A 16,217-nucleotide genomic window follows, 5' to 3' on the forward strand; every position below is an offset into this window, starting at 1 on the left:
TCGGTCTGGTGATGAGTGGGAGACCGCTTTTAAGACCCGGGATGGGCTATATGAATGGTTAGTGATGCCGTTTGGAATGACCAATGCTCCAAGTACGTTCATGAGGCTAATGAATGAAGTGCTCCTTCCCGTGATTGGGAAATTTGTAGTATTCTATTTTGATGACATTTTTATCCATAGCCAAACATTGGAGGATCATGTGGAGCACTTAAGAGTGGTATTAGATTTGTTGAGGAAGCATCAACTATACACCAATGCAAAGATATGTGACTTTGTGATGGAAAGTTTGATCTTTCTTGGGTACGTTATGAGTGGAGACGGAATCCGAGTAGATGAAAAGAAGGTTAGGGATGTCTAGGAATGGCCAACACCGAAGAATATGGGGATATTCGTAGCTTCCATGGGCTTGCAACATTCTATAGGCGATTCATCCGGAATTTTATCGCCATTATAGCACCCTTGACCGAATGCCTAAAGAAGGGGAGCAAGTTCAAATGAGGTGATGAACAAGAAAACAGTTTCACCTTGATTAAGGAGAAGGTAAGGACGGTTCTGGTGTTAGATTTTCCAAATTTTGATAAACTATTTGAAGTTGAATGTGATGCAAGTGGAGTTTGAGTGGGCGGAGTATTGATGCAAGAGATGAGGCTGATAACATATTTTAGTGAGAAATTGTGCGACTCGAGGCAGAAATGGACTACCCCACGACAAATAGTTCTATGTGGTGGTTCGGGTTTCAAAGACATGAGAGCACTACCTTGTAGGAAAAGAGCTCATCCTCTACACTGATCACCAAGCCCTTAAGTACTTTGGAAGTCAAAAGCAACTCAGGATCTCCATGCACATGGGATGGTCCGCCTTCATGGATAAGTTCCCCTACAAACTTCAATAAGGCCTAACAACAAAACAAAGTAGAGGATGCCCTAATCCAAAGAGTGACTTTCCTAAAGACGTTGGCTTTTAAGTTAGACTATTTTGAACACTTGAACGGGGACTACAAAGAGGATCCAGACTTCGGGGCCATTTGGAAAAATTGTAAGGGTCAACCCGGGGATGAAGAGTATCACCTACTTGATGAGTACCTCATGCGGAGCAACCAACTATATTTACCGTGCATTTCCATCCGGGAGAAAGTGACCTGAGATCTTCATGGGGGAAGCCTAGGAGGGCACTTTGGGCGAGACAAGACCGACGAATCGGTTAGTTCCTGATACTTTTGGCCAAGGATGATAAGGGATGTGGCCTACCTTGTAGAGCGTTGTTACAAGTGTCAAACTTCCAAAGGGCACTCTACTAATTCGGGGTTGCACATGCCGCTACCAATTCCAGATTCCGTATGAGAGGATTTGTCAATGGATCTACTAATGACAGAATGAGGCATGGATTTATCTTTGTGGTGGTGGACCGATTCTCCAAAATGATACATTTCATCCCGTGTCGGAAAATAATGATACCACGATTATTACTAAACTATTCTTTCAAAGTATAGGTGGATACAGGAATTTTCACATGCACCTTAATGAGCGAGTGAATTTGCTCATTCACCATTAGATATAGGCTTATTAAATCTAAGCCTCATGATGCTTTGAATCTCTACCTTAGAATTCTAATAAGTCTAGATCTAACGGCGAATGAGCAAATTCTACATACTCATTAAGCTACATGTGATCAAGACTGGGATAATTGAGTTGGCCAACAAACACGGAAGTTTTTGAATGTATTAAGCCATTAGCAATGTATTTATACCAAATTTGGTCAAAATTTAAGAATAACATTTTGCCTTATTTTTTATTTCTATTTTATTTTCTTTTTATATTTCCAATTTTTGTGAATTCACAATAATAAATAATTATTATTAATCAACTAATCATTAATATTTATAATAATTGCAATATGTAAGTGCTTTTTTTTTTTTTTGGTAGAAAAGGAAAAGAAAAACGAATAACAACAAACTACCCAGGAATTAGCCTAGGGAAGCTAACCCCAATCCTATCTTCTAAGAGAAGATGAGAGATGAAACTAGGGGAAACAGGAAGGGTAGTAACGCCTAACGTCCCTTCATGGCCCGCCGCCGCCAAGCGATCAGCAACACGATTCTGCTCTCTAAAAATGTGTCTGAACTCTACGAACTCAAAGGAGGAGCAAAGCCTTATAATAACTTTGATGAGGTTGCGACTGTTAAGACCCATAGAATGATTCTCAGAAATCATTTTGATTGCTTCCAAATTATCAGACTCCACAGAGAGCCTCTTAACACCCAGCCTTTTAGCAAGATTGATTCCAGTAAGAATAGCCCAGAGCTCCGCAGAAAAGGAAGAACCCAACCCTAAATTCTGGGAGAACCCAGAAAGCCAGACGCCCCCTACATCTCTAAGCACACCTCCAGCCGCAAATATTTTAAAAAAAATAATAGTTTTCGAGAAAATAATAACAAATTCTATTTTAAAATCAAACTAAATAATATAGGGTTAAGGTGTAAAAATACCCCTAACATTTTGGGTCAGCAGCAATTTTACCTCTAATGTCTAAAATGATACAATTTTACCCCTAACATAAGCTAAGAGCAATTTTACCCCTAATGTTGATAATTTGGGTCAATTTTACCCCTATTATAAAACACAAATATTTTTGTTTCTTATTCTGCACCAATTCCATATCAATTCGTTCTAGAAAATGGATTTCATGTTTTTTTATAATTTAATAATAGAGTTGGATATTAATATTTATAAATTCGGTGAATTTTTTGAATTTTTTTATCCAATTTGTACAAAAGACAGTATATTTTTTGGGTTTTGCTAAATACCACCCCTAAATTACTTATTACCACCCCCTCTTGGACATTTCTGCCCTTTTCATTTTTTCTATCCAAAAACTCAAAATCCTCTCTCTCCCGAGCAAGAAATTGGAATTTTACGAAAATGGATCCGAGCATTCCGGAAGTGGACGAATTCGAACACGAGATAATGTTTCGATCCTACAACTAACTAAATTTCTGAAATCTGTTAAAAAATTTAAAAAAATTTATGTGCTTTGCCTGAACGGGTGGCGCACGCTGCCTGTCCCATGGGCCGAATGGATGAACTTTTCGTTCGGCCTGTGGAACGGGCAGCGTGAGCCACCCGTTCCGTCCATGGGATGGACAGCGTGCGTCACCCGTTCCTGCCTGGGGTAAAACGGGTGTCTTGCCCGCCCCCTTTAAAAACGGGTCGAAACGCACTGAAACGTTAAATTTGTAGTTTTTAACGACTTTTTAAACAATTGTTATGCATTTTTTATATATTCAGGAACCATTAGAAGATTGGAATGCGGACGGGATTGATTACAGTCGCTGTTTCATAACGGACACCGTTTTTCCTTCATGTTCTGATGTTGTTGAATAGGCAAAAATGTTGCTATTCAGAATGTGTTTGAGCTAATAATATCTTCGCACCTGAAATTCGCATGGACGGGTGACTCACACCACCTGTCCTAGGTCCAAACGGGTGCGGCGCACCAGTCGGTCCTAGGGCCAACTGGTGCGCCGCAAATGTTTGGCCCTAGAGTGGAACGAGTGCGGCACCATTTCTCCACCTAGGGAGAACGGGCACCGTTACCGTTTTCCCTAAGGTGAAAATGGGTGCGCCATCCTGTTTCCCTTAAGACGGAAACGGGTGCGCCGCACCGTTCCACTTAGGGCCGAACGGTGCGACGATCCCGTTTCTGCCTTAAGGAAAACGAGTAGTTGATCCGTTTTTCTTAGGTGTCGAATGGGTGGCGCACCCGTTCAGGCAAAATTCAACGAGTTCCGTCTCCGATTTCGAAGACGGAACTCGTGTTTTCGAACAAATTTTTAAAAAAAAGAAACTTACCAGAATACCCATGAAGCCTTTCCCATCCTGTATTTTAGTGCTATGAGGTTTTAGGTTAGGTTTTTGAAAATCAAAAAAAAGTTGAGAGGATTTGAGAGGTTTAAGAATTTTGGATGGAAATTATGAGAAGAGCATAAATGTCCGAAGGATGCGGTGATTAGTAGTTAGGGGCAGTAAATAGCGGTTTACTTTTTTTTCACATCTCATCATATGTTTGTGATTTGTTACTGATAAAATAACGCATGTGTGAAGTGTAGATGACAAGATTCATGAACGAGAAGACAGTTCGATGAATTATTTCTCAAATTGATCCAATTTATCAACGTTAGGGGTAAAATTGCTCCTAACCCAAAATATTAGAGGTAGTTTTACACATTAACCCAATAATATATACATATGTTTCTAAGTTTGGCGGTATCATTCAATGATGCCAATATCTCCTTCTCTGTAACAACAATTACTCTGTTCGGTTTACAAGGTGACAAGCTAATGAGATGGCCCAGAGCTTAGATCAGTCTTCTCATTTACACTTTGTCCGATTTTATCATCAACATTTTTAATTCCTGAGATCGTAGTTTTACTTTTTAATTTTCAAATAATTTGGGTCATCCATGCTGGTTCACCGGTTTGATACTGATTCATCGATTGACACTGGTTATTAACAGATCAATCATAGTGAAATAGTGAAATGGTGCAGATTTAACCCTAATGTATGAAATTGTGCAAATGTAACCCTAACGTTTCCAAGTGAGATCAATTTTAGCTATACGCTATCAAAAATTTGAAAACACTTGTTTGACTGTTAGTAACTATCACATCAGACTTTGCAAACAAGTTTGTCGATAAATTGAAACAATTTTGTATATATTTTTGTTGATTTTTTTGTAACTATATTAATAACATAGTGAATATTTTACACAGTTTGACAAAAAAAATTGTGATTAACTTATATGTAGTAAATTTAGTTTTTAGTATTTTAGCAGAATTTTTGTAATTTTGTTAATAATATATTAAATACCTTAGGCATAATTGATAATTGGAATGCCTGAAATGACAGTCAATCAAACCAGCTTTTTCTAATTTTCAATAACATAGGACTAAAATTGATTTTTCTTGAAAACATTAGAGTTAAATTTACACAATTTCATATGTTATGAGTAAATATTCATTTCCCTTAAAACGTTATGATTAAATATATGAACTGCTAAATACCACCCCCAAATTACTTATCACCGTCCTTTTTGGACTTTTTTGCCCCTCTCATAACTGATCAAAAACTAAAAATTCTCTCTCCAAAATCATAAACATGAACAACAATAATTGAAATTATGAAAATAATTGATGTGTGACAATCCGAACCCCGAAAATGGATGATTACGAGTCCGAAATATTAAGATTTACATCTTTTTTACCAAAGAACTCATGAAAATAATACATCTTTTTCATGACGATTTTGCATTTTTCGTCACAAAAAACTGAATGAATTTAGTATTTTTCGTCACTAAAAGGTTTACGATTTTGCATATTTCAAAATTTGGCCTAAACGGATGCGGCATACCGCCCGACCCATGGCCGGAACGGATGCGGCATACTGCCCGATCCATGGCGGGAACGGATGCGGTGCGGCATACCGCCCGACCCTGGTGGGAACGGATGCGGCATCCGTTCCCGCCATGGGTCGGGCGGTATGCCGCATCCGTTTAGGCCAAATTTTGAATTTTCTCTCAAAAAAAATTTCTCCAATTTTGGAAAAAAATTTATGCCAAGGGCAAAATTGACCAATGGAGGCGATGATAAGTAATTTGGAGGCGGTAAATAGTAAAACCCTTAAATATTTATCCCAAATATATATAACCAGTCCGAATATATGACCGGTCCATGGCCGAACCAGACAACGAACCGGCCGATGGGTTGGTTTTTTATATGAAATGGGTCGGTTTATTTATTTTTTGTTTTTGAAAAAAAAATGGGTGTTGTTATACCAAACCTTGAATTCCCACCCCTAGCCCCGTGAAAGGACGAAAATACCTTTTCAGGGTTTTGGATGGGAGAAGGCTTTTTTTTTCATTTCCGACACACGAGCGTGTGGCTATCACGCCCCACCTTGCGGTCGGGTATGATAGCCACACGCTCAACCATACGGTGAGGCGTGAGGCTATCACGCCCGGCTGCAAGGTGGGGCGTGATAGCCACACGCCCGACCACACGGTGGGACGTGATAGCCACACGTCCGCGTGTCGAGAAGGTAAAAAATAACAAAAATCTAATTAAATTAAACTAAGTTAAAAAAAATTGCCCACACGCCACACGGGCGTATTGGCATCACGCCCTCGCCATTGTGAGGGCATGAGGCTATCACGCCGCACCACAGGTGACGGCGTATGAATATCACGTTGTCGTCTGTGGTGAGGCGTGATCGCCACACGCCCCATGTCCCGATTCAGATTTCTAAAAACATCCAACTCTGATGCAAAAAAAACGTCCAAAAAACATCAAAATCAAACGGAAATACGTAGCATATGTCTCTTTCCTTTGTCGCCCCTCTGTCGATCCATGTTTTCGTTGATAAATTATTCCGGATTAGATTAAAGAGAATTTATGTTGTTTGAGAGGATTTGAGAATTTTGAAATTTGACTAAAGGGTATTTTGATCTTTTTTCGGAGCTGAAGGTGGGAAATTGAGGCTGAATATAGTAATTCACACAAAAAAAACGGGTCCGTTTATTAATGGCCTAATACACAAATAACCCCCTGAAATTGTCCAAATGTTACAACTGCCCCTCTGAACTTTCGATTGTAACAACTTACCCCTCAAACTTGTCCAATTATAAAACATAACCTCTCAAACTTGTTCAATTGTAAAACAAAACCCCAAATTGCTGACATGGACTGCAATTGAAGAAACACATGAAATACAAAAGCTGCAACGGTCGTGGAGTGTGATAATCATATCTTTGACGTGATACGAATCCGAGGAAACATTTTTACGGTTGCTTCAAGTACGGGGTAAAAAAATTTCAAATTTGAAGTTATATTTTACAATTGGATAAGTTTAAAGGGTAAGTTATTACAATTGAAAGTTGGAGGGGGCAGTTGTAATATTTGGACAAGTTTCAGGTTATTTGTGTATTAGGCCTTTATTATTACATTGGTTTCAACAATAAAAGATAGAATAATATGATGTGGACTTCTCAATAAAATTAAAAACGAAACTGCAATTCTAATTTTGAAAGGGTAAAAGTACAGATAAAGTTGATGCCATTAACCCCAAAACTGTTCGCGAAATTGGGAAGATGAAGACGAAATTCGGATCCAGTATCGGTGAAAATGGCTGTTGAGTGCATTTGAGATGAAGAACAAAACAGTAGATGTAGATTCGATTGAAAAACCTTGTGGATTAATGAAAGATTATAGAGACGCAGCAAAAACTGATTATTATGCTCTTTGTGCTGCTAGTGGAATGCTCAGCGCTGGCTCCACTCATCTCGCCATAACTCCTCTTGATGTTTTGAAAGTCAATATGCAGGTTCTTTCCTTATCTCTCTTTCTCTGTGGACTTTTATCAAACACGTTGTGCACCTTTTTCTGTTGTTGATTATATTCAATAATGACCTGCAAAGTAGGGCCTTAGCTATTCGGTCATTTGTCTGGATTTGTAAACGAGTCTAGCTTGAAGTCTCATTTACAAATCTAACTTGAGCACGACAAGTCTCGAGCATGTTCGGTCATAGTTTTGTAAATAAATTCAATCATAACGTTCATGAACAGTCTGATCAAGTTTGTTTCAATTGTTTTTATTATTTCTACGAATAAAAGATCCAATAAAGTATCAATTTAGTTCATGAAGTTGGCTGATAGTATCAATTTAGTTGAAAATTAAGTTCTGACATCAATTTGGCCCTCTAGATTCAAATAAGTCCGAAATGATAGGTGTGCACGTATGATTGGTTATTTCATTATCTCTTTTTCTCTTTTGGATTGTTTCTTCAGCTAGGACTTTTATCAAACACCTTAGCCACCTTCTTTTTTTTTTTTGTTGTTGACTATATTCAATAATGACATGCAAAGTAGGGCTGTAGGGGTTTGGCGTTCATGAACGAGTCAAGTTTGAGTACGGTGAAACTCGACTTGAAAGTTCGTGAATATGTTCGGTTATAATTTCGTGAACAAGCTCGATTATAATGTTCATTCGTGAACGGATTAGTGACAAAGCTCAGTTCAATGGTTCAATCTTTTTTTAAATTGTAGTATTTTTATGAATAAGGATCAATTTAGTCCAAAATCAAGTTCGGTATCAATTTGGCCCTTCAACTTGACATCTACAGTCAAATAAGTCCAAATTGACATGTGTTGTGATGAAGAAATGACACGTGTCAAATAACTACCTATCATATATAAGCACGTATTGTTTTGAGCTAATATGCCAAGTTGAAGGACCAATTGATACCGAACTTGATTTTGGACTAAATTGATCATACTAATCAATTTAATGGCTAAATTGATCTTTAGAAAATGCGTAGTTTTGTGTCAAATTTAGTTTTTTAGGTTTCAAAACTACGTAGTTTATGAACATAATGAATGAGTTATTCGCGAGCAAAATGCATGAACAGAACTAACGAAGTACTCTTGATCAGATAATCTTCTTAATGGACCGAGTTCAAATAGGATATTAAGCTTGAACAGTGCTTGAGCTCGTCCTTTTTTTTTGCCAAACTGAGCATAAATAGATCAAAAGTCAGCTCGGTTCGGCTCGATTACTGCCCTACTGCAAATGAATTAATTAATTTGTAGTTGATTGGAGGTTAACCCTGTCAACTACAACGTGTCCCTTGCTTTGTTGATTATATTTTTTTCTTTTCTTCCTTTTATCTCTTTTTTCTTTCTTTCTTTCCCTTTTGGACTTCTGCACATGGGTTATTTCTTTCTCTGTTCAGCTAGGACTTTTATCAAACACCTTGTTCACCTTTTTTTTTTCTTTTTTTTCTTTTTCTTTTTGACTACATTCAATAATGACCTGCAAAGTAGTGCTGTAGCAGTTCGGTCCAATAAAAACTCGATCATGTTTAGTTCAACTTATAAACGACTTGAGTTTGACCACGATTTTGAGGCTCGATTCGTAAATGAGCCGAGCTTGAGTGTAGCGAAATTCGACTCGAAAACTCACGAGCAAGTCCAGTTATAGCTTCGTGAACAAGCTCATAAACAGACTCGTCAGCAAATTCGGCTTGATGATTGTTTTTATAATAGTATTTCTATGAATAATGGATCAATTTAGTCCATGAAGTTGACTAGTACGATTAATTTAGTCCAAAATCAAGTTCGAATATCAATTTGGCCCTTCAACTTGACATCACGAGTCAAATAAGTAATTAAGGGTAAAGTTAATAGATATGTTCAGTTTATTCCAAATTGAAGTTTAGGTATCAATTAAATCAAATTTACAATATTTGACAAATTAGTCCAAATTTGATAAACTTTTAAGTATTAAAATTGATTGTATTTGGGGTAATTTGTCAAATATTGCCAACTTCAGGGACCAAATTGACCCTTAATTCGTCAAATAAGTTTGAATTGACATGCGCCATAGTGAAGAAGTAACATGTGTCATATAACTACCAATCCTATATAGGCACATGTCATTTGGGGCTAATTTGACCCTAGATGCCAATTTGAAAAGCCAAATTGATACCCAAACTTGATTTTGGACTAAATTGATAATACTAACCAACTTTAAAAGCTAAATTGATCCTTAATTCGTATTTCTATGAAGTGAGAAATGTAAAACTATGTAGTTTTATGTGACACTTTAGTTTTCTAAATTTCAAAATTGCCTAGCTTATGAACATAATTCATGACTTGTTCGCAAGCAAAGTACATAAATAGAACTAACGAGCTGTTTGCAATCAAATCGAGCTTGCTCATGAGCCTGTTCATGAACACTATAATCGAGTTTGTTGTTCATTAACTTGTTCACAAACATATCAAGCCTGCTCTCGAGATTTTGAGCTGAGTTTCGCCGTGCTCAAGCTCGGCTTGTTTACAAATCGAGCTCAAGCTCGGCTCGATTATAAATGGAGCCGAACACAGTTGAGCTGTTATTTAGCTGAACATTGAGCCGCTCGGCTTATTTATAGCTCCTTGGAATGAATTAATTTATAGTTGATTGTAGGTGAATCCTGTCAAATACCACAGCATATACTCTTGCTTTATTACTCTATTAAGAGAGCAAGGCCCTTCTGCATTTTGGAGAGGATGGTCAGGCAAGTTGTTTGGCTATGGTATTCAAGGTGGTTGCAGATTTGGGTTATATGAATACTTTAAGAACCTTTACTCCAATGTCTTCCCTAACAGCAATAGGAGTTTTATCTTCTTTATGAGCAGTGCATCAGCTGAAATGTATGCCAATTTAGCACTCTGCCCTTTTGAAGCCATTAAAATCAGAGTTCAGGCACAGCCCCATTTTGCAAAGGGGTTGACTGATGGAGTTCCAAAGTTACATGCATCCGAAGGTTTCATTGGGTAAATAAGGTCCAATCTTTGTATATTTGTGTATCTGAATTATGTTTCTGGTTAGGCTGCTTAAGACATCTTTAGCTTTTGTAGTTGTCTAAAAAAAGTCAATTGTCCCCCTAGACTTTGAAACGTCTTATTTATCATCTGGACTGTAATCGAGCCGAGCCGAGTTTTTGTCTTGTTTCTGCTCAGAATATTGATGAGCTCGAACTCAACATCCTATTTGTGAGCTGCTCGCGAGCAGCTCGTGCTCGTTAATTCTGTTCATTTGAAATTTCTTTAACACAAATTTACATAGTCTTAAAACCTACAAAACTAAAGTTTACACAAATTTACGTTGTTTTACATTCCCCTTTATAGAAATATTATTATTAAAAAAATAATTGAACCAAGCTTGCTTCAAAGGTATTTATGAAGGTTATAATTAAGCTGGTTCATGAGCTTGTTCATGCACCTATAACCGAGTGTGCTCGCAAGCTTGGCTCGTTTATAAATTGAGCTTTTATCAAGCCGAATGCCAAGCTGCTCATAAGGGGCTCAGCTCATTTACAACCCTACCTATTTGCCCCGCTAAACTTGCTTAAAGTAATCTATTAGTCCCTAAATTTACTTAAAGTGTACGCACATCAACTTGTCCAAAATCTCCTTTTGTTCTACCATGTGGATTTTAGGGGTTAATAGGTTATTTTCAGCAAGTTTAAGAGATAAATGAAACGTTTTTAAAATATAAGGGGAATTGATGTTTTTTTTTTGGATAAAATCAGAAACTAAAAATGTATTAGGTCTTCCTTGATATTCTCCCTCTGAAAGACTTATTACTGAATGTTGTTTGCAGCTTTTACAGGGGGCTTGTTCCACTTTTGGGTCGAAATTTGCCATGTAATTGCACTCTCCTTCAACTTCAAGTTTCTAGTTTTCTTTAATATTTTGGTGGTGGTTAGCCGAGTTTTGGCTTCCGGACGAGCTTGAGCTCAACATCCTGTTTGTGAGTAGTTTGTTAATTTTGTTCATCTTCGCTCGTCAACAACTCATTAGTTATAGTGATTTGAAATTTTTTTAACACAAACTGCTTTGTTTTTAATCCTATAAAACTAGAGTTTCACCCAAACTTTACATTTTCCCTTTTATAGAAATAGTATTAAAGGGCGGCCCGTGCACTAAGCTTGCTCACGGACCTATAACTGAACCTGTCGAGCCGAGTTTCACCATACTCAAGCTTGCCTTGTTTACGAATCAAGCCTCAAAATAGTGTTCAAGCTTGGCTCCTTTATAAATCGAGTCAAATACGGTCGAGCTTTTATCCGCCAAACGGTTCCACTCGTTTACAGCCCTAAGAAGAGATGCCTTGTAGGATGAGTTGATGAGAGGGCATTTTCAGTTCTATTATATGGTTCTCATTTGACTACTCTGGTTGATCTAGGGTAGGGTCAATCATAACCTCTATAGTGCACATACAAATTTTCAGTACTAATAGAGCTGTAAAGCTGAGCAGTTAATAAGCGGTTTGCGTTCATCTCAATAAAAGCTCAATTATGTTTGATTCGATTTATAAATGAGTCAAACTTGAGTACTATTTTTGAGGCTCCATTCGTAAATGATCAGAACTTAAGTTTGCGAACAAATTCGGCTATAGGTTCATGAATAAGCTCATGGAGAAACTCGATTATAATGTTCATGAAACAGGATCGTAAGCAAGTTCGGTTCAATTATATTTTTAATAGTGATATTTCTTAAGTGATGAGGGACAAACAAACTTAGGATTTTCTCAAACTTTAGGATTTTAAAATCATTGATGACTTCAAACATTTATATTTTTTTATGTATTAAACATCTAAACTTTATATTTTTTTTATTTACTATCAGCTGAGTTCGTTCACGAACACAATAAACGAGCAATAAATGAACCGTTCGCGAGCAACTTGTTTATTTGTTCACGATCTTTGCTTGTGAACTTACTTATTCTCATAATTAATGAGCTGCTCGCGAATAAAGTTCAAGAGTAAAATTAACTAGTTGCTCGTAAGCAAAACTTGTGAACAAAATAAACGAACTACTTGTGAGCAACTCACAAACATATACTTTACTTAATGAGCCGAGCTCGAAGCTCGACCCTAGCTTGTTAATATTCTAGCGAGAACATGAGCGGATAAAACTCTGCTCGGCTCCGTTCGATTACAACTATATTGACACTATAACATATTCCTTGGCAGTCTCTATGGTGATGTTCTCAACATTTGAGCATTCCGTGGATTTTATTTATCGAAATGTCGTTCAACGAAGAAAAGAAGAATGCTCAAAAGCTCAACAGCTCGGAGTGACATGTTTAGCTGGATATACTGCTGGTTCTGTTGGTAGCTTTATATCTAACCCTGCCGATAACATCGTTGCTTGTCTTTATAACAGGAAAGCTGATAGCCTCTCATCGGTATGATCTTTTTTTCCTATATATAAATTACTATATATCATTGATGTCAAATCGAGATTCGACTCGTAAATCGGAATCTTCATTTTGTGAATTGTGACTTGTAAATAGACTTGAATCATAACATTCATGGCCTCTGAACTTTGCTCTTACTTTCTTTCGTTATGACCCCTGAACTTCAAAACGGGACATTATGGCCCCTGAACTTTGCATTTTACTAACATGATGACTCTTTTATCGTTGAGCAAGGTGACTACTCTAATAGCAGGTAACTCCATTGTAAAGCTGATGGGATATTCTAAACAACTTTTAACTCTTGAACTTTTTGGTTTTGAGGTCATTTGATTGTTGTTTGGTTAAGAGAGAAAAAGTGGCTGTTTAGAGATAGAAAGCTCCCAATATGGTGATTGAAAAATCGAAAATAGTGATTCTATTGGAAATGTGGTTGTTAACAACTTTACTTTTTCGACTTTTCTATTTTGAGATCGTCATTGGTGATTTTGACTTTGGTCAACGGTAAAAAAGGCCCGTTGTGTTATTAAAGTGCAAAGTTCACATATCAAAATGTTCGATTTTGAAATTCAAGGGCCATAAGGAGAGTAAGAGCAAAGTCAGGAGCCATGGGTGTAATTTATCCCAAAAATTAGTCTACAAATTCAATTTTGATTTGTCAAAAAAAGAAGGACCTAAACCATAAGCAGTGCCTTATAGTTGCCCATTTTGGTCATTTTGCTCCCTGAATTTAGACAATCCATTAACTACTCCGACTCTCTGAAAGTTACGTAACGTGCCCCTTATTTTTTTTCAATCGGAAAAGATTTTGACCACTCGCCTTTCGGTTGACTTCCCATATGCAATCCGACTTCTAACTTATTTCTAGAATTGGCTGACTCGACCGATTCACACCCGATTTAGTGACAATTTCGATTCGTCCTATAAATCCAACTCGACTCGATTAGTATGATTCGAATCGCGAATTGCACGATCTTGGTAACAGTCTATACATATTTGTGAATTTGCTTAATAAATTTCATCTTTTTATATGAACAGGCTATCAAAAGAATTGGGTTTTTCAACTTATTTACAAGAAGCCTTCCATTGAGAATAATGCTTGTTGGACCTGTTGTGACCTTACAGTGGTTTTTGTATGACAGCATTAAAGTTTTAAGTGGATTGTGAGTACATATATCCTCATCTTACTTTTATTGAGTTATAACTTATCCATGTTGGTATTATGCTCATGAGCGGCTCGCATTCGATTCGATAAAAGCTTGATGATAAGAGATCATAAGAGTTTGAGTGTGATTTTGAGACTCGATTTGTAAACGAGTTGAGTTTGAGCACAGTGAAACTGAGCTCGTGAACAAGCACGGTTCGATTTTTTTTAGTAATAGTATTTCTACAAATGGGGAAATGTAAAACTACTAGTTTTGTGTTAAAGAAATTTCAAATGAGATTGAAACCCTTCGATTCTTCATTTCAAACAGAACTAGTGGGTTATTCTTGGGCATTGGTTATGGACATCTATATATAATATAAAACAGTAACGATGGATCTGAGGTGTCACTTCCTCCTTTTTTACTGATAAAAAAATATAATATAATATATAATATATTAATTTTAATTATATTATTATATTTATCTATAAAAAGATTATTTAAAGTAAATGTGAAAATAAAATAATAATATTTAATTTATATAGCACCTTTATATCATTAATTGTAATTATTAGATTATATTTTCTTTAATATTTATATGTTAAGATGAGTTCGTGCATCGCACGGGCCAAAAACTAGTAATTAATGAGTTGTTTACGAGTAAAGTTCATGAACATGATTATCGAGTTCATTGCGAGCAAAGCTCGATTCGAGCTCAACATCTAGTTCGAGCTCGGTTCATTAAGAAAATTATTTGATCGTGAACTGCTTGATCGAGCTCGAATCATAAGAAAATTATCGGATCTTGAGCAACTCATGAATAACTTGCTTATTTGTTCACGAGCTTTACTTGCAAGCAGCTCATTAATTTTGTTTACCAATTCACTCGCGAACTTTCAAGCCGAGTTTCGCCGTGCTCAAACTTGGCTCATTTACGAATTGAGTCTCATAATTGTGCTCAAGATCGGCTCCTTTATAAATATATCCAAGCATGGATTGAAACGGGCATTATGATGATTTGAAGGTTGTGCACCTAATATGTTATCTCATATATATGTTCCATATGGTTTTATATGTTATAAATGTTAGAAAAATGATTTTCTGTCAATCGTGTCAGTCGGGTTGTCTCTGTAAATCGTGTTTTTGTGTCAGAAATTACCACTCGTTACGTATTTGTTGTTTTGAACTTTGCAGGCCTACCAGTGGAGAAGTTAGAAGTGAAGTAGAAGTAGATGAACATAGTAAGAGTAGATTCATCAAAAATGAGATACAGATCTAAGCTAATTTATAGGCTTAATAATTATTCGACCTCGATGAAGATTTAAAATGGAATTTACGAATTATTTATCAATAAAGGATACGTTTTAACGACGTGAGGAATTGAACTTCAAACCTGACAAGAACAACCCTCCTTGACAGCAGGAACCAGTTTTTGCTCAAGTTTTTTACTGCTAAAATATTTGTAGATTGAAGTCTCTTTGATAAAAATAATTTAGAATCTGTTTGATTCAACTATTAGCTAATAATTGTTGTTCGTAGTTAATTGATTAATTATTAATATTTGATAAAATTGTGATTAATTGTTGTTATTAGTATATAAAATGTCTAATATGGATAAAGGTGACAAAAGCACACAACGGTATGAAATCCATACATAATTTTAGCGTTTAGACGAAACTTAGTAGGTAAAGTGTCATTATACGTTGGGTTAGGGTTAACATGCTAATCCGAAAATGATATGAAATAGCACAAATGTTTGAAATTATTTGTTAATCTTTATTAATAAAATTACAATTACTGTTAACATCTCAAACTTCTTATACTGTTATAAACATATAACATAACCTCCCAACATGATATTAAGGGTCCGTTTGTTTTATCTGTTGTTTGCTGTTGCTGTTTCCTGTTACGGTTTGCTGTTTAAAAAGGCTGCTGTTCCAAAAAGCAGAGATTCCCTGCTTTTATAAAAAACTACTTTTTGGCTACAAAAGGCAAACAGGAGGTATCTAACCAAACACCTTAAACTCTCATTTTCAAAGTGAAAAGGCAAACAGAAGACCGAAAAGCAGCTATCAAACACCCTCTAAGATTGTTAATATTAACATAAAATAAATTCCAAAAGAAACCCTTCTAGTTACGCTTTTTTACAGTAAGGATTGTTTTATTTTTTGTCAAAAAAGTGATTGTAGTTGTCACCGTTAGCAAGTCAAAGATTTTATTAAAAGACTATCAAGATATTTTAAACGAGTTGATTTGAGGGTTTAGAAAGCAAGTTTT

At 36.4% G+C, this 16,217-nt stretch overlaps 1 protein-coding gene across 1 annotated transcript; it reads left to right on the forward strand.

Moving 5' to 3' along the window:
* The first annotated feature begins 6,665 nt into the window (after positions 1–6,665).
* On the forward strand, positions 6,666–15,472 carry LOC136208315 (mitochondrial phosphate carrier protein 1, mitochondrial-like). Its single transcript, XM_065999141.1, has 6 exons — positions 6,666–7,374; positions 10,018–10,367; positions 11,197–11,240; positions 12,572–12,786; positions 13,834–13,958; positions 15,135–15,472. The coding sequence occupies exons 1-6, from the start codon at positions 7,198–7,200 to the stop codon at positions 15,217–15,219; spliced, it is 996 nt and encodes a 331-aa protein (XP_065855213.1). The 5' UTR covers positions 6,666–7,197; the 3' UTR covers positions 15,220–15,472.
* The last annotated feature ends 745 nt before the right edge of the window (positions 15,473–16,217 follow it).

This window comes from Euphorbia lathyris, chromosome 10, assembly GCF_963576675.1.
Source record: "Euphorbia lathyris chromosome 10, ddEupLath1.1, whole genome shotgun sequence".
Taxonomy (NCBI): Eukaryota; Viridiplantae; Streptophyta; class Magnoliopsida; order Malpighiales; family Euphorbiaceae; genus Euphorbia; species Euphorbia lathyris.